This window comes from Ciconia boyciana, chromosome 16, assembly GCF_034638445.1.
Source record: "Ciconia boyciana chromosome 16, ASM3463844v1, whole genome shotgun sequence".
Lineage (NCBI taxonomy): Eukaryota > Metazoa > Chordata > Aves > Ciconiiformes > Ciconiidae > Ciconia > Ciconia boyciana.
Genome location: NC_132949.1, coordinates 12,566,658 through 12,585,753, shown reverse-complemented (window position 1 = coordinate 12,585,753; position 19,096 = coordinate 12,566,658). Strand labels below are relative to the sequence as shown.

The window sequence follows — 19,096 nt, the reverse complement described above, 5'->3', positions numbered from 1 at the left end:
AGTGGAAGATGAGCACAGCACCACACCTCCATGGGACACAGCCTGCTCAGGGAAGATGTCAGTGGTGGACCAACACAGGGAGAACTTAGAGAGTTTACAGCCTGTGGGAGATTAGGTAGCTGGTAGTGATGGGCAGATACCAGGTCTCATCCTGCTCCACACTGAACAAGGGGGAAAGAGGTTGCCTGAACCCAGCTAGACATTTCTAGGGCAGTGAGAAAGGTTGCTTTTCCCTGCCCTTTACTGGAAAGCAGGAATTGCTATTACTCATCAGCAGGGACCCTGAGGCAAAAACCTGATGACCGAGGTCTAACAGATTCTCACAACTGATAAATTAATTTCAAAAGGTCATTGTAAACTGCTTTTAAAAAGTGCAAGCACATGAAAAAGGGGTTACTGCTCCTTGAACATTGCTGCCTGTTCTCTTCTCATGTGCTGTTGAATTAGATATTAAATCCACAGATGAGCTAAATGAGTTGATTGTGGCTAATGTTATTACCAGAAGTACCAGAGGAATCAAAGATGATTAGCCACTTGTCATAAAGTCTTAGCACAGAGGACAGAGAGAATGAATTTGTCCCACTGACCTGTTTTTGGTTTCCATGTGGTTCTCATTGATGTGTGCTAGAAATATAGGAAATAAACAGGGAGAAGTGGAAATCCAAGAGGATAAAACAGTGTAAATACATGGGGAAAGTGAGACTTGGAAGTGATGTTCCAGAAAAGCAGGAAACTGTAAAGATAGGGACAGCATCAAAAAGGGGGAGCCAGAGAATTTCTGACCAGCCACCAGTGCTCCCTCCTAACCTGAATTATCCTGTGACTCTAAGTGGCACTTCCTAGCAGAGTCTCTCCCCTTTGGGAATCACCTTCCCAGTCAAGACCCTCCAGCAGCACCGGCTGTTGCTTTGGGACAGACTGCCCCTCTCCTGGCCACAAAGAGGAGTCTCCATAGATCGATAGGGCTGGAGGCCTTGTCCTTCCCTAGTTGTGCCTGCTTCTTGCCTTTCCCTCAGTGCTGTCTTCCTTGACACAGCTAATTTCCCAGAGGAGATGGATTGATCCTCTGCAACCACTATGGATTTAATACATGCTATTTATCACCCATCTTGTCACTCAAATGGAAGAAGTGTGTGCCTACACAATATATATGCAAAATCTCCATTGCATTTAGTTAATCCTCTGATGGCCATCAATAAATATCAGGGACTTGGAAGTCACTCAGGAAGAATTTTAATAAATAAAATATTTACATAAATATTCTTTTATTGTTGCTCAGATTCTCACCAGCCCTTCCCATTTAAAAGTGTGTCAACCCACAGCAGCTCTCTTATTTTAATTATGTCAGTCTGCCAAAGAAGTAGAAATTGTGCTGGTTACATCAGTCCCGCTGCCTGGGGAAGGGAACACATCAGACGAAAATCAGTTATCATTGTTCTGACGTAACCATGTCCTACAAGCTATTGTCCCATGAGCTGGCACACAGTTCCATCTGCTTTCAGAAACATTCAAAGTAGGACCTGGCCTGGGTCTTCTGTAGCTGGCAGGGAGCAGGCCATCAACACTGTGCAATGCCTAGTGGGTCTAGCTTCTCCAGAAAAGCACCTCAAGCCTTGTGCAGGGACCGCAGGACACTTGGATGGCAGCCCCAGATGCACAGCTGGGCCAGGACTCAAAAGGTCCCATGTTTGCTGAAGCCAAATCAGGCATCAGGTTAAGAAGCGTGCACCACTCATGGAGATGATTTTTTCCAGTACAAGAGCTTGGCATAAAGTAGATCTTTGAGTACAGACCAAAGTCTGCCCTATGTGCAAAATGGTCCTCTCCAGGACTAGAGATGAAGTGTGGGTCTCCATCAGCTCGGTGCTCTGGAGCTCATATTGCACTATGTTCTTGCCCCAGCAATGCTAGAAGTGGGGATTATTGCATCCAATTTAATAAGAAAAATACTCCATTTTGGCCAGTTTGGCATGTCAGTGCAACATCCCCATTTTTTGCAGAAATCAAGCAGCAACGATTTCAAAATAATTTGCTCAAAACCCATTTCCCATCACAAGCCAGTTTCCTTTTTAAAATCTTAAGATTCATGTCATCACATATCTAGTGGCACTTCTTCAGCTCTTACTTACAGCCACCACCACTTAAGAACTGCCCCATCACGAAGCAGATGAAGACAATTGCTCAACTTGACCCAGACACTTTATCCATCTCAGCCTTGCCCAGCTGAAACAGGTTTCTCCTCATGAGTCATCAGATGCTGCCGCTTTCTCTGTTTCCTTTTAATTGTCATTCTTAGACCAGTCCCATTTCTGTGGCACAAATACCTCAGTACAGTTGACTTTCTTAAGTACTGCTCAATATTTCATACCGAGACTTCTTAATGTCTTAGGCTATTCCCAACTGATCTCTTTAATCATGAGCAATTCACTGAGAAGGCCTAAAATAGTACTTTTTTGCTCCTTATTAGAAGGAGGGGACCAAAGTTTTGTATAAGGGAAAGATGAAAAATGAGGGTCTGATAAGGATATTTGGACAAGCAAGTGCTGAATTTCTGTGAAATGCTTATGCTCTGGAAACCTTTCTGTGATCTATCAGCAGTTTTCTTCCTACCTGAGCAATGCACAGACTGCAAAGTGCAAGCAAAGACATAACATGTTTTTATTTGCAAATGTAAGCATGAGTCACTTTTCCCTAAATGCTCAACTGGCTCAAGAAGCCATCAGATGTACTTTTGCCTGAGTTTCCATCTGTGAAGGATTTGTGAGCAGCTGCAATGTGTTCTTAACAGTTTGTGAGAAATGGTCCTCCATAGCTTGCTTCTGACATGATCCCCAGCCTGGTGTCAAGCCCTGCCAAGTGCAGCAGGACCCATCAGCCCACCTATCCGGGGAAAATGGCATCCTTTTTGTTCCCCCAGCAGATTTTGCCCCATATAGTCTCTGTCTAGGTCTATGGGGTCCAGAGCTACCCAGCTGGCCAGGTATCTACTTTTTTTCAAACAAGCACGTGAATAAAATTGCATAGCCCAAAATGTTTGAGCCCTTTTGAGATCACAACTCACATACACCTTGCAGACATTCCAGCAGCCACTGCCTCTCCCTGGCCTAAGAAGGCATCTCCCCAGGACAGGGAGAGAGGATGAAGAGCTGACTCCATTGGTGCTGCCCCATGGGGTGTGTACCCAGGGCCAGGGATTTGGCTGGCACAAAGGAAAAGTCCCTGACACCTGGACAGGCTGCAGCTCCTTGCAACTCCAGTCCTGTCCTGTGTTGCACAAAGAAGCTGTAAAAGGACACACGAAGGTCACTAGCACAGGGCAGGGAGTCTGAGATAACTTTGTAGGAGGAAAGAGAAAAAACATCTCCAGGGATTACAATAAATTGCCACCTTCTTCCCAAAGGCTCCTATGAAACACTTGAAAAAGTGACCTCATTAATTAATGAGATGGGTTAACACTCTCTCCACATACTCTACTTAATTGCAATTCTGTCATTCCCAGTGAATTCTTAAAGCTGTATTGATTATTCAAAGCTCTGTTTAATCAATAAAGCCATAAACCATGTATGCTTAAAAAAGTGATTAAAAAGATAAATACATGAGACACTTTAAAGAAGCCACGTCCTTCTGCAGCCCACTTAGCAGCTAAGAGCAAGCAATGGGTAAATATGTTTTAATGTCGTCATCTAATTGAAGTGGGTAATTGTCTCATAAATTTATTTTAATCCCTAATCCATGGACAGAGCATTTCCAAACAGAAATCATCCCAAGCAGTAATGCTCTCAGTTTTCACTGGCTGCTTGCTCCATGTCCTGCACAAATGATAGTCATGGATGAGCAGGGTAAGAGAGGTTGTGGACAAGTGAGACCATGTGAGCCTCCTGCCTTGGGGGATAGGATGGGTAGGGGACCAAGGAATTCTGAAGGACAAGTCTACCTGGGAAGCTGCAGAAACATCACAGCACCGTGGCTGAAGTTTCCTTACTGCAAAAAAGACAGCTGTGTCCTATTCCGTGGGCATGGAGTAGGACATGGAGTAGCCCTATTCAGCCGTGGTTGGAGCTACATCTGCTGCAGTCGAAGGATCAAGCAAGCCCATTCCTCATCCCTGACTATATCTGTCTCGGTCTTGATGTGGCTGATCCTCCTCCAGTTTTGCTTCTTCTTGACTACAGCATCCCTGCACTGAGCATCCACCGTAGCCTGCACGGGATCCCTGCAGCCTGTTGCCGCTCCTGTTCTCGTGGCGAGGAGGAGTCAGGGAAACCTCGTGTCCTCCCAAGTATGTGAGTACCGTCTCAGCTCTCACCAGTCTGTCATCCTGCTGTATTTATGCTATCACCCTGAAGATGTGGATCAAGGCAACCATCTTCACTCCCCCACAGCCCAAGGTCTGATATCCAGCTCCACGATAGTAACTGGTATTGCTGGAATTTGTTATCATACTGAGGTTATTGGTGTCCCTGTGGGAGGTGGGACTTGACCTCCTGCTAGCCCAGTGTGACAGAGCTTTCCCAGCAATGCACCAAGGATCCCAACCCTGACCCTGGTTGTACCAACAGGGACACTATGTCTGTCCAGGGCTGAAATCTACCAGTACAGTAATCCGGGTTTGAAAGTCTTCAGAAAAAAATCCCCCGTTCCCATTTTGGCCGAGCTTTTTTCTCCTTTAGAGAAACAAATGATATTAATTTGTACAACACATCATGAATTTGGAGCTGACAGATCCCCAGGGCTTCTAACCAGAAAGGATCCAAGGTAAGGGCTTGAAGCTTGGGAAAGAAGAAGAAAAAAATATTTCTGGGCTTGAGGTGGATTTTTTCTTCTTCCTTTTTTTTTTATTGAAAACATTGTGATTTAACAACTACAGGCATTGTTGAACATAAATAAATAAATAACATGGAGAACTGGGACACGCTAAGCTCTATGATTGCATAAATATTCAAGCTGCAAAAGAAATATAAGATTTCAAAGGTGTAAACCTAATTACAGAGTTGTTATCTATCCCCTGTAGTAATTCAAACATAAAGAACACTTCCCTCTGGGCTGGTAAGGGACCATAGTGCACATCTGAAATGCTGAACCTGGAAGATACAGCATCCTGCCACAGCTCAACGTTGGCTCACCCTCACACACACAGTCTGCCCGGTTACACTAAAACTAAGGGCACAGCCTTCACCTGCCCCTGATTCTCCCATGAGCAAAGGGTTGAGGCTCATATTCCCTTCCTGTCACGTTGTCTCCTTCCATCACTTGCAGGCTAATGATACCTTCGTCTTGTCTCTCCTTGCAACCTCTCTACTGCGTTTGGTGCCATGAGAACAGGCACAACCTGACACTTGTGGTAGACTCATCCCATGGACCTCTGAGACCTTTCTGCAACAATGCTGGGCTGTTCCTGAAAGACTTTTTTCCTGTCACCTCCCCTGATCTCCCTCCTAAGCTGGTGATGAGCTTCCCCACACCCTCCTCTGCTCATGCCATTGGTGATGAGCAGAAACATTGCCCAGAGGACAGCAGTGCCGGCTCTCCTGGCCTTGGTGGGGGACATGAGCAGGGTTTGGTGTCTCTGCTTGCTTGTTTGGGGCCAAATGATGTAAATCAGCACAGTGCCACTGCGATCACATGAAACCAGGGCATGCAGGTTTATGCCAGCTGCAGTGTGGCAATGCTGGATTTGGCCTTGGCAGTCGTGGGGTCAGCAGAGCAGATGTGGGCAGCCTGCAGATGGGCTGTTGTTTGGGTCCAGCCCTGTTTGCACAGACTGTTCATCCTGTTTATCCAGGACACAGGCAGCTTCAAACCAATGAGCACAGCCTGGGCCATTAAGCCACCAACACTGGGGATTTCTCCTGGATTTTGTCAATCCCTACCGCAGGGAAACCTCACCACTGGAGAAACAAAAACACCACACAGACCATTGACCCATCTGAGCTCCCTCTCACATGACTTCTACTATGATAATAGCTGAACATCCTTAACAGTCTGCATTTGACCACTAGTCCTTTTTCCATATAATAGGCTTATGGAAAAATATCCCTTTACTATCTTGAAATCGAATTTTTAATTAACCTTTTAGGTTTTCCACTGTAGTTTGACTGAAAACATCGGTTTGCTTCATGTCCCTTTTCAGGTTTGGGATTTTCAAAAAGGAAAATGTGATTTCTGCAATATTGTCTCTACAGCCAAGAAAAAAAACCACAGGTCAAAACGCTCCATCCACCTCTGGGCCAAGCTGTGCCATGACAGGAGACCTGCACAGGTGCTGCTGCTCCCTCCCAGCCTCACGTGCCTTGCAGCACCAGGACCCCCACTCAGAGGTGCTGAAGCCACAGAGCTTTTTAGCCTGGGTGTGCCAATGCAGAGCTGCTCCAGCCAGGAATCAATGACTTGCCATGATATTGCTCAGGAAATCAATGCCCCAGCCATGCTGAGCACACGCTTTACAGCTGCTGCACATGCCACAGCTGGAGGGTAGGTTTCAGTTGCATCCCCAGGGAGGAAGGGGAATTGCAACTGGGGCACTGGCTGCCACCAGGCTTGCTCAGGGCTCGCTGGTTACTCTTTGGACCATGCAATCTCCTTTTGCTGTGAGACAAACACCTGGGAGAGGGATGCTGTGTCCGGGACACTAGGGATGGGGATGCTGGTGCAGCACAGGCCTCAGCCCACACAGCAGAGCCCTGCATGCTGCTAAACCCTGTAAAAACAATGTCTGCTAGCTGCATCGCAGGTTTTGAGAGTGGCATTACTGGGGAGAGGGGAAGAGGGTCTGGAAAAGGCTTTTGAGTGTGCAGGTTCCCCTGCCAGAGGCCTGGGATGGACCCAGCACTCCTGAGATGCCAATTTGGATTTCACCTGCCTCTGCACAGCCAGACATGCCAGCACCCTCCTGGCAGGGTAACAGCACCATCTACTGCTGCAGGAACCACAAATGCTGGGCAGATCTGCTCCCCACTCATCCCCAGCAGGATTGTTTTATTGAGCACATCTCCATCCAGCATGGGACTTCCTCCTTGTCCTGACCATAACAGCTCCACATCCATGAGACAGTGGTATCTCCTCCCACCAGAAAGGGCTGTGGCAGGGCAGATGCTTTTGAAGCCGCACAAATATGCTCCCATTGAGGACAGAGCTTTGGGGAGAGTGGTGGGAGCAACACTGGAAAGAAAAGCCTCGGTTTTATTTATTTAACCCAGATTAAGGGACTTTCTCATGTCATTTGGGGCAGAGCTAGGATTTGAACAGAAACATGCCCTGCCCTGACCACAAGTCCCTCCTGCCTCTGTCTTTGTCAGTTTTACAAAACCCAGGGTGGACTTGTTGGGGCCCATGGAGCCCACAAGCATTGCTCAAAGCTGCTTCGAGTCAAGGGTGTCTGTGGACAGGCTCCTCATGCCCACACACATCCCTGAGCCTGGGGTAGAAGGTTTGGTCTCCTGTCACCCACACCCTGGACTTGTAGAAGATGAAGGGGTCGGCTTTATTCACAATTTGCTTTCACTGCCTCCTTTGAATGCCTGCAGCTGGTTGTCCTGTATCCTTGTGACTGCCCAGGGATGTCTGTCCAGGGCCTGAGATCCCAACTGAGAGCCCTGGGGAGCCTGAGCTCTCTGGGAGCCCTGTGACACTACCACAGCCAAAAGCAATGTGCTTTTTTCCCTTTCTTGCTGTAGTGAAATTATGCTGCTTGGAAAAGACCTTCACCATCTACCTCCAATACCACCTCCCTCTTAGTCCTGAGCATGGGTGGGCATTAGGTGAGGAAGAAGCATGGACATGGGGCTGGACACTGGAGAAGGCACAAAGGAGCTCCCCTCAGCATGGAGGAGTGAACAGGATGAACACAGCAGGACCATGCAGCCTGACACTGGATGAGTCCCTCATGTGTAACAGCTGATGGAGAGGGGCTCTCCTGCTCCCACACAAGCCATTTGGGCCATCTGGGAAACCACCAGTTCAACTGGAGAACATGGAGCCTCACCAACCATGAGACCAGCATGGAAACAACTTGAGGAGAGATGGAAAAGGCAGAGACCATCCAGGAGGGACCTGCCTGGAGGGAGGAGTGCCCCAAAGGGCAGACCTGGCTCCCATTTTGTTCACTATTTGAATTAACACAGCTGTCCCACTTTTTAGGCAATTGGTACCATGGAGGCCACAGGAGCCCAGCACCCATCCACCTTCAAGCGAGACCATGTCAACATGGGAAGGGACAGAGGAGGGCAGTGGGTGCTGGCGGGGCAGGGAGACCTTCCATCCCCAGGGCACACCACCATGGTGGTAGACATGGTCTCTGTGAGGACATGAGGAGCAAACACAGGCAGGGTGCAGAGCTCTGGTGAACAGCAGCACTAGCAGCAGCACAAGGATGATGAACTGGCCACCTGCACACACCAGCTGGAAGATAAAAGTCAAACCACAATCTGGAAAGGACTGGATCAGCCCTCCCCCACCCCCCCCACCCCCCCATCCAGCAGGAGCTTCGTGCCATCATGCCTGTGGCCACCTCCATGACCCAGGAGGCTCTGCTGGCTCTCTGGGCCTCTTGTAACCCTGCTCTGTGGCACCTCAGCTTCCCCAGTGCTGGGTTCCCTTCCCTGGGCACCTCCTGGGCACCTACCCTACCTTACATCCCATCCCATCCTATCCTATCCTATCCTATCCTATCCTATCCTATCCTATCCTATCCTATCCTACCCTGTTCTAGCTTATGTCATTGCACTGCTGAGACAGCCAGCCCAGAGCAATGCAGGTGACCATAGACATCTCTGAAATTGCCTGAGCTGCTCATGGTTCTCTGGACATGGCAGTCATGACCAGAGTGAGTTATATTACCTCTATCCCAGCTACAAAAAGGTTAATGGTCTGTGGTGAGCTTGCTCAGCCCTGACTGGTGCACCTGCCCTAGGAAGCAAGTTTGGAGGGAGGACTCATGCTTTCATTTGCTGTCACTGTATAGGGTGGTGACTATATCTCACTGTCCAAAGGGTTTGGCAATTGAATGAAATCCTTATTCACCTTTTGTACCTGCCAGGGAGCTGACGACCAGGCCATGATGAGCAATGCAGGGCACATGGTTCCCCAGAGAGGGATGTGCCCCAGCTGACACAACCCCACAGGGTTATACACTGGCAGCCACCTCACCCCACCACTGTGCAAAGACGTCTCTGCAAGCCAAATCGCTGTGGGTTTTCCACCACCTGTGCTGCTGAGGTGCCTGGGGCTCCCTTTGCCCCCTGCGGGGTGGACAGTGGTGTAACCCCTCCGGCTCCGGCTGCGGGGATGCATCTCTGCAAGCACCACCGCGTGTGCATGCGTTTGCCGGTGTGGGGGCTCTGGTGGGGGATGCTCTGTCCCTGGTGGGCTCAGGGACAGCCTTGTCCCTGCGTGCGCAGTGTTCCCGCTGCTGGCAGCATAGCCGTCCCCACCCCACGGCCCCGCGAGGTGGCAGCAAGTGTCCACGGAGGAAGCAGAGAGGCTGGGAGGCTGCAAGCTGCTCTGCCCGGCTGCGGTGGGGAGCCAGCAAGCTCAGGCGGGGCGGTGAGACCCGGCTGGGGTGGGGAATGCACCCACAGTATCTGTATGAGGGACAGACCGGGAGGGATTCCCCATTCACTCAGCACATCCAGCCCACAGATGACCCCATGGGGCAGAATCCAGCACACGGGACATACCCCAGCCCTGGAGGGATGTACCCCAGCCGTGGCGGGGCTGGAGCCATCCCTAGTAAATGTTTGGCCCCTGGTGCCTTGTTCAGGTTACCGTGGCATAAAGGGGGCTCCGTGTTCAAAAGGCACTCCTGCCCGTGGCCATGCCCAGGGCCTGTGACCTGGTCCCTGCCTGTTCTCTGACACCACAGCTTGGCCCTTGGGGCAGGAAGGGGATGCCAGGGCCCTGCAAGGAGCACGGGGCAAATTTGGAGGCGGGCTGAAAGGAATAGGGCCATGTGATGGGGTAGCTGGCTGAAGCACAGGGCTGGATGCTTCCCAGCACAGCAGAACAAACTCAGTTCAGCTTGGAGACAGTACAGATGCAGGGTGTGAAATGCATCCTGCTGCAGGTGCTGAAATAAAGCCTTCCCACCTCTATTTTTATTTTTTTTACCCCAACTGCTCCTTTTAGCCAATTAATTTACACCCTTGGACCTGCACTAGGGAACCCAAACCCACTCAACTCTCCCAATTCTAGAGAATCTTTTCATCTGTTCAAATAAATACTCCATGAACACCCCCAAAATACCTGGCTCCTTTGTCTGCTGGTTCCCTGATCAATGGGTAATGGTGTCCGCCCCATTACCCCAGGGCTTGGCCATTGTGCTCAGCTAACACATTGACGTCCCATCAAGAGGTGAGGAAGGACTACAGATTAGGATGCTGAGCTCATCCCACCTCTGGCTCTCTCTGCCTCTCAGCCCCTGCCCCAGCCTGTGAGCCCACTGCCCCAGCTGTCCCTTACTGAAGAGCTCCATAACCTGTCCCATGTCCACCTACCACTGGCCAGAGGTCTACACAGAGCTAAGTTGAAGGACCTCATCTTGACAAAGAGCCCCTGGTCTTCCTGCCTGAGCTCTCCACATCTAGATGAGCTGGTTTCCCCCCAGCCTGACCCACAGCCCCTCTGGACCCTCCTCCTCCCTTTGCAGCCCCATGTGCCCCAGCTCTGCACCCAGCCCACCACCCTTGTGGGGCATGCCCATACCCATGAGAACTTCACAACTGCTTGCCCATCCCACCACATCCCACTCCCTGGCCAGGACCGTGGCGCAGCTTAGGTACCGTTGCTTACTGCGTCAAACCAACAAAGAGCCCTCGGGGATGGAGGCAGCCTCACTGATGCAGGAACCCGGCCCTGGCTGCCAGTAATGTCTGTGTCAGGCTGGATCCCTTCCCTGCAGCAAGTGGATTCACACTGATGTAAGAGGGTATTAAAGTTTGGCTGTGGGTTCACGAAAGAAGGCAGTATGCCAGAGCCACCTCCCTCTTCCATCCCCCTCTTGTAATGGACTCAGGATGTTAATTAATAGCTAATTGCTAATATCTTGCATCCCTCTGATGTCTCAATGAGGAGCCTCAAAGTGCTTTGCAGACACTGGCTATGATCCCTTACTTTGAAAGTGCAGAAATTGCAGCCCAGAGATGTTTCAGGAACTTACTGATAACCCAAGTCTGGATCAGCAACAGCCCCCAGTCCTGGATCCCTGCTCCAAGCATCGACCCACCCTGCTTCTCCTGCCATGTTGCTGGACTGCCTCCCAGACTGTGGCCTTTTATAAACCCCCTCCAGGCAAACTGCCTAGAAGTCAGCCTTGCAGGGGCCCGAGGCAGGGAAACAAAGAGTTAAACAATATACTGATAGGCTGGTGAGCTCATCAGAGCTGGGATATGCTCCGTTGTTTATTAGACTCTTAACAGAGCCCAGCAGAAAACATCCAGAGAGATGTGGGGCTTGGGGTGAGCCTGGCTTAGGAAAGCGGGACCTTCTGCTGCAGCCTGTCCCACTGCTGGTGAGGTGGGCAGCCATCCCTCGCCACCCACCATGTAAGTAGGATGGATTTCCATGGGTTTGGCTCTGGGGGTGGTGGAAAGGGAGAGGGGATACAGCACGGCAAGGCGGGGGGTCATCCTCTTGCTGAGCCCCAAAAAGGGACTTGCAGGTGTTCCTTGCTCAGCAAGACCCTGAGCATGTTGCTGGGACCGTCTAAACTCTGCGCGATGCTGGAAAGCTGCTCCCTAGGGATGCAGGTGGCTGGGCCCAACCCAGCTCCACTACACCAGAAAATGGACACTGGCTCCATCTCAATTTACATCCAAGATCTGGTGGGGCTTGTAGGTGATGTGAAATCCCCTGGCATGTTGCGTTATTTCTCCACCCCTGGTATCAGAGCAGAGCTAGCCTGTCTGCAGTGACGGCTGCCCACATAGCTGCTGCCAGCCTCCTCCTCACCCTGGGGCGAGCAGGGGCGTGGGGACACAAGCAGAGAGGATGGGGCTCTAGCACTCATGCCTGGCACTGACACAACTCTTCCTGTCTTCTCCCAGAGCAGAGCCCATTCAGCCAGCAGGATTGGGCCCTCTTTGGGCTGACAGACAGCGACAGAAAGCTGGATACTCCGAGCCGCTCCTCCTGTGCCCGCAGGAGCCAGTGGCTGGGTTCCTCCATGGCGTGCTCAGGGGATGTTTAGTGCAAGCGGCTGCCTCACCTCCTGCAGTGAGCCGCTACCCGCCAGTAACAGCTGGGACGACAGAGGCACAGCATGGTGAGTGGGCTCTCAGTGCTCGGTCCCTTCCCAGAAGATTCCCTGCCCCAACACCCACACAAGGAATAGGGTGCTGCCCCCCATCAGCACCTCCCTGCATGCCCATCCCTTGAGGCAGGTGTGCGGCTGCGGGGCTTGAGCTCATCGTGGGATGGCTGCAGGCAAGGCAGGTCCCCCACCTCCACCAGGAAGCCCCCAGTCCCCAGCTTACTTGATTTCTTGGGCACATCAGGCATGCTGGCTCAATGAATATGCATGTCACTCCTATTCACTTTGTACCTGATTGATAGCACTCAATTAAATTGGACCAGCGCTAAGCATTTAACAAAAAGTTTCTGAAAAGTGCATGCATGTAAATGTCAGTCAGTGCAGCAGCCTCCTTTCCCACCCATCCCATGGTCACACATGTCCTCTAGAGTCCTCTAGAGAAGCTAACCCCTTCTCCCAGCAAACATGGACCCACGATTGTCATCTGGGGGGGTCCTGTACTGAGGTTAAACATCAGGACTGATTAAAGAGTCAGACTGAGACACCCCAGAGCAGCAGGAAAAGCCATGACTGGAAAAGCCATGCCCTAAAAAGCACTTCTCAGTTTTCCTCCATTCCCCAACATTACAGTTTCCTCACAGTTGGGACCCACCAGTGAGGACTTTGCTGCCCACCCATTGGGGTGGCAGGCAGGACACATCTTCTGGCTGAAGGACAAATGAATCCTTTGGGTCTTACCCCAAGACTTTGCAGAGCACCTGATGCTGCCATTTGCCAGGGGACCATCCCAAGCCATCTGGAGGCCACTGGAAACTCCAGAGAGCCATGGGGCAGTGGGGAGGGTCTGGGGGTCCCCCTCTGTGGGACAGCCCAAGGATTTAGTGGGGCAGTATCCAGATCTCAGATGGCCAGGTCAGGGATGGGAGGGAGAAGCATGTGCACACATTCAGGTGACCCACTCAACTGCTCCATAGCACCAGAGCTGCCATTCACTCAAACCCAGTGGTTGTACTGGTGCCGGGCAGACCAGAGCTCACTTGCTTCATCTGCTTGGGAATAGCTGGCAGAGTCTGAGCCTCAGGAAAAGCCCATCCAGGCCTGGTCCTTGAGCCAGGCTGGTCTTTTTGCTTCCCCCCTGGTGTAAATCAGAACAAGCCACATCCATGGAGTGCAGGGCTCACTTTGTCTTTTCCTCAAAATTTTCTTTTCCATGACAGTTGATTCCCAGAGGGGTGTGAGGCTGGAGGTGAACCAGGCTTAGGAGAGCAGGAGCTTCTGTTGCTGCCTGTACCACCCCTGGTAGGGTGGGGAGCTTTCTTCAGGGAGGTGGCTTGACAGCAGGGAGGAAGGCAAAATATATCCATAGACTTGGCCTGGACTTCCAGCAACATTTGGCTGTTGGTTTGCAAAATGCTTAGAATTTCCCCCAGTGATTTGTGCGGTAAAACACAGGGCAGAGACCCCAAGTGCTGCAGCTCCTCTGCACCGCTCTGCACACGGCATCACCACCACCAACACCCACGCCTCTGCGCCCGGGGCAGGTCCATGCTCGCCTGCACCACCAGTGCTCCCATGGGATGGCACCTGCTTAGTCCTAGGGCAAAAACCAGCTCCACTTTGGGATGCTGAGAGGGGTCTTCATGAGGAAGAGCCAGACGGAGATGAACACCAGTGCCTGGGGCAAGACTGTCTGAGCTGGGGAAGCCATGCAAAGTGGGAGGAAGAAGTGGCAGAAACTGCTTGCAGTGAGCACTTAAGAGGAGCATGTAAGAAGCTCCTGAAGAATCAGGGCTGCTTCCCCAGATAAAAAGGAGATGGCCAGGCTGAGGACTGGATTGGAAAAGCAAATCCAGCTCTTGCATGGCTGGGAGGACACAGGCCTGTGCTTAGGAACAAGGTCTTCAGATAGGACTGTTGCCCCACTTTTAGCACAACTCTAGCCACATCTGCAGGTTATTTGCAGTATCCCAGGTCCTGGGCTGGGATGCCAGTCCTGAAGGCTGCCGCTGCTGGGAGCTGGTGGGTGAGGAACCCCATCCGCAGCCAGGATGGGCTGAGGGACCCAGGGCAGAGCCTTTAGGTGTTCTGCTCAGTCCAAAGCTCTCTCCTCCGCACCACCATGTAATGTCCCCGAGGTCCAGGAGGTACCCAAGTGTGTGCTGTGCTGCTTTGCCAGCAGGTCCCCAGCAGGTGGGCCCCACTGGATCTCCCAGCTTAGAAACTAAACGTCACTACACAAAGCACTGGCAGAGCAAAGGGAGGAGAAACAGAATCACATGAGGCTCTTCCTTATGGAGGGGGAAAAGAAAGACCCCAATGTTAGCTCCACTGACAACAGCTGCTCAAGGTTTCAGAGGCAGCAGCAGCACAATGCCAAACATGAAATCTGAGATGTGCTCTGGAGGTATTTTCAAGCCAGCAAATGGTCATCTGCTGATGCTCTCCTTACAACAATAATGATTAAAAAAACTGGGAGAAATCGGATAGCATTATCCTGCCAAGCTGCTCAGTACAACCATGGCATCTTCAAATATGAGCACATCTGTGATGAATTAGGGATGGAGCATGGGCAGAGCAGGAACTGAAATCACATTAGCTCTCCCAAGAGCTGCAGATACATGCATTGCTTGCAAACAAACTCCCGGACACTTGCAGGGAGTGAAATCCTTCACTAGCTAACAGTAGGGAAAATACACAGAGCCTCATGCAAAAGCATAGGCAGAAATACAAAGCAGAGTATATAAATTAGAGGAAGAAGACCAAATGTGGAGAAAAGTGTGACCAAAAAAGCATGCTCTGCTAGGAAGTGCCAGAAAATTGATCAGTGTCTGGGAATTGTGGTGAGAGGGATGGTTATGTCAGAAAATAAAAAGGGGAAAAAAAAATCCATTCTAGTGTAAATGCAGACCTGAAAGGAAGATGATGGTTTCTGCAGGAGCCTGACATTAATGCTCTGCAAAATGAAGAGGAAGTTGCTCTGCAGAGCTCAGAGCTCCAGATGCGGAGGGAGGGTGGCAGCACATGGGCAAGCAGGGAGTGGGGTGCCTGAAAGATGGGGCAGAGCAGACTGCATTAGGCTGCTGAGATATGACATCTGGGCATTATTCCAGAGAAGACAGCAAATTTCCAACCACAAAGCCAAATTAAAATTATACAGTGGCTTGATCATAAAACCGCTCCACAATAGATGTTACAAGGACAAAGACAAGAAATGCCACAACTACCTAGGATGGAATTTCAGGAAGAGCCTTATAAAAGATTTGAGCTAGAAGAGGGGGATCACAACCCAGTAATGCTATGAGCAAGGGAGCTGGTGGACAGGCTGCACCCACCAGCCAAGCAAGAAGTTTTCCAGGATCTGAACATATCTCCACAAAACTGCAGCTGGTGGGGGTTTTTTGGAGGACCGGGCTGACTCTTGGGCAGGTTGTATAGGTGGAAGCAGAGCAAAGGTTTTGGCCCACACAGAGCCAGCCTCAGTGTCTCCCCAGAACACTGGACATTGCTGTCAGTATTTGGTTTTTGTCTAAGGAGCCTGTGGCTGCCTGGAGCCACAACTTACAGCAGTGGTGAGGTGAGCTGCATCACAGAAGCTGAAAGCAGAGGAAGTTGTACCCAATCATCTGCATGTCTAACACGGCTGTAGCCATCAAAATAACATGTCATGGCAGCTCATGCTTCTGCAAAGCCAAGGGGTCAGCATGCTCCACTGCAATAGTCCAGTTTGCAGAGATAGGGTTAGTAACTTAAAAGGAAGAGAAGCAGAGAAACTAAAGCTTGCTACTATGACCAAACCTATCTGCCTTGTCAAGTGCTTGATCATCCCTGATCAAGTGCTGTAGCAGATATATCAGGCTGGTAGAAATGCCCCCATCTGTCCAGAGAGGGGTGAAAGCTGCAGATGGGAGGGTTGTAAATCATGTCCATTGCTCTTGGCTTTTACTTTTTGCTTGTTGGTCCAAGTTTGGCAAACCTGAAACATCACAAAATACGTCGATACCACCAGATCTGCATTTCTGCAACAGTGTCTGTGTTGCAGGGACTAAACTGAAAAATTACATCTGTCTCTTTTCAGAATAAACCACAAACCTTGGCAGGGGACACAGATGAAAAAATAAGGGAGGTGTTGGCTGGCACCCAGCCATCAGCATCCCTAGGTGGGCACTGGGCCCAGTATGGCCCAAATACGGGCAGGTTTCCTTAAGACAGTGCCTCTGGAGCTGTGCCAGCTTTGCAGCCTCTGTGCAGCTGCACTTACATGGTACATGCTCTCACATTGATTAGCAGCAACGGGAAACAAGCTGGGGCTGCCAGGCTTCACGGTCATTTCATCTACACCTCATTGCTGCCCGCTGCAGCCACAGGCCTTCCCATGGCATATGCAGTATGCAAATCCAGTCCGGTATCACCCATGAAGTGCAGCTCCTGGTGAGCCATCCCACAGGCCAGCAGTGGGTCTGGGTGCAGCCAGGGCTGAACTGAGCAAACACACAGCCCATGGTGCTGTGTGCGCCCAACAAAGGCCAAAGCAGGGTTTTAAATGAACTGTTCCAGATCAAAGCCCACTTAGGCTCAAAGCTTGCGTAGTGCTTAGGAACAGATGTGCTTGGCAGCAGAGTGGGCACAGAGCTCTGGTGTCACTGCCCATCCATCTGAGCCCCACAGGGCACTTGTGCCCAGGGCAGCGTGGCTGTGGCTTGAGCTTGAGTGAATGGGAGAGCCCCACAGGGACAGCTTTGGGGCTGGCAGCAATCACCAGTGGCTCTGCTTTGTGGTGCTGGCAGAAGGGCGATGCAGGGTCCTGGGCCACTCCGGGCTGGCACTGCTGTCGCACTCCTGCTGCAGAGCATCCCCATGCCCCAAGGGCGGGGAGAGCCCAAACACCTGACAGAGGACTAGTCAGTCCCATCCCTCCTGACACCGCTAACCCCCTGGGAGAAAACCTGGCAGCTCAGGCAGGAGTTCACTTTGCAAAAAAAATCTGATCCTGGGTGTGAAGCATCCAGGTCCCCAGCCTCTCCCACCCTCCTCAGGCCTGGTACCCGTATGGGTTCATCTCTGTTGGGCTTCCCAGCAGCAGGTCAGACCGTGCATCAGGAGCACTCCCTGATCCAGCCTCGTGCCTTTGTCTCCTCAGCAGAACCCTGAGGAAATAGTGGTTAACATAATGCTCCACCCTTGCCATTTACCATAATGGTTTCTCCGTGCTAAAGGCACTTTGTTTCTGGGAAAATATATTTCTTCCTTGAGTTGGTGAAAAAATAATGCCTCAAAAAGCCACACTGCTGACCCAGCCGTCACAAGGCAGAGCATTTCAGTGCGCTCCTGCTACTGAGCCCAAGAGCCCTCCCACAGCAGCCTGCCCCAGCTTACAGCTGAAGAAATATTTCTTGTGTGACAGGCATTTCCCCATCTCCCTTCTGTGCATTTAGATAGGAAATGAGAAGCTCCTGTGCTGCAGCTACTACAAGGCTAACATGTCTAGGCTGGATGTGGCAGTGAGGAGCATCCAGCCCCAGGGGTCGGAAGGAAGCGCTCAGCCCATGGGGGAGGGTGCTTTCTGCTCTCCCACTGAGCAGTCCTGACATGGCACACCTGTGCCTCAGTTTCCCTCCTGCAAGAGGGAGATGTGATCATGCCACAAGGTGCTGAGATGTAATGTGGAATCTGGGACGTAAAGCAGGTCCCAGGATACAGAGCTCTTCCCCACAGGTAGCATCACCAGCCCTGCTTGCAGCACCCTGATACTCCCCTGAAAGCAGCCAAGAGCCCTGTGAGGCTCAGGGTAGTGGGTCCCAATGGACATCTAGTCATCCCACCGCTGAATCCCTGTGGTAGCTGGAAGCTGGTGAGCTGGAAGGTCTCAGGACAGGGACTGCGAGAGTCCCACTGTCCATGGGTGGGCAGTGGGACTCTGTAGGCATCCTCAGTCCAGCCTACCTTCAGGACCCTGTTGCCTATTCCTTCATTTCATTGCTCTCATAGGTGTCATGCTCTTCTCTCCCTGCAGTGACCCACAAAGCCTTCTCCACCTTCATTTGACTTCACACTGATTAATGACCAAATGGAAAGCACCCAATCCATCCTCCATCACTAGCCCTGCTCTACTTTTTCTCTTTTGTCCATCTCAGGTCTCCTCCTCAGATCCTGTCACCATGGAAATTCCCCCCAAGAGCCCTGACGGGAGTGAGAAGTCTCCTCAGTCCAAGGAGCTGCTGACCAGTAACACAGCCAGCACTCTCTGCATCAGCTCCCGGAGCGAGTCTGTCTGGACCAGCGCATCCAGAAGCAAGTGGGACATATACCACAAGCCCGTCATTGTCGTGTCTGTCGGAGCAGCCGTCTTCCTCTTCGGGATAGTCATCACCAGCCTGTCTTGCATCCAAATCAAGAACAAAAATGTTTACAAAATGTGTGGCCCGGCTTTCCTATCCTTGGGACTGATGCTCCTTGTTTGTGGCCTTGTCTGGATCCCCATCATCCGGAAGAAGCAGAAGCAGAGACAGAAGTCACAGTTTCTGCAGAGCCTCAAGTCCTTCTTCTTTAACCGCTGAGGGCAGCCCAGGACCTTCCCAGCAAGGCTCCCCTCCCTTCTACCCACCTGTGTTGGTTAGCCATAAAAATAAATGTGTTCTTGTACTCTCCTAGAGGATTTCATCCCAGTAAGTCTCTTCCCTACAGGTGAAACATACTGTACCAGTCTCCAGTGTGAACTTTGTATTTCATCCAGGTAATCCCAGAAAAAAAGAAAGCAGGATTTTGCAGCTGAGCCCAGCAAGGCAGGTCCAAGCTCTCTGCATCACCCTCCTGCCCAATGAGCAACCCAACATCACATACTGGGAAAAGCAAAGC

At 51.2% G+C, this 19,096-nt stretch overlaps 1 protein-coding gene across 1 annotated transcript; it reads left to right on the top strand.

The window, feature by feature from the left end:
* Positions 1-18,381: 18,381 nt before the first annotated feature.
* Positions 18,382-18,798, top strand: PIRT (phosphoinositide interacting regulator of transient receptor potential channels). Its single transcript, XM_072881640.1, has one exon. It carries the CDS (start codon positions 18,400-18,402, stop codon positions 18,796-18,798), a length of 399 nt encoding a protein of 132 aa, XP_072737741.1. The 5' UTR covers positions 18,382-18,399.
* Positions 18,799-19,096: the final 298 nt, after the last annotated feature.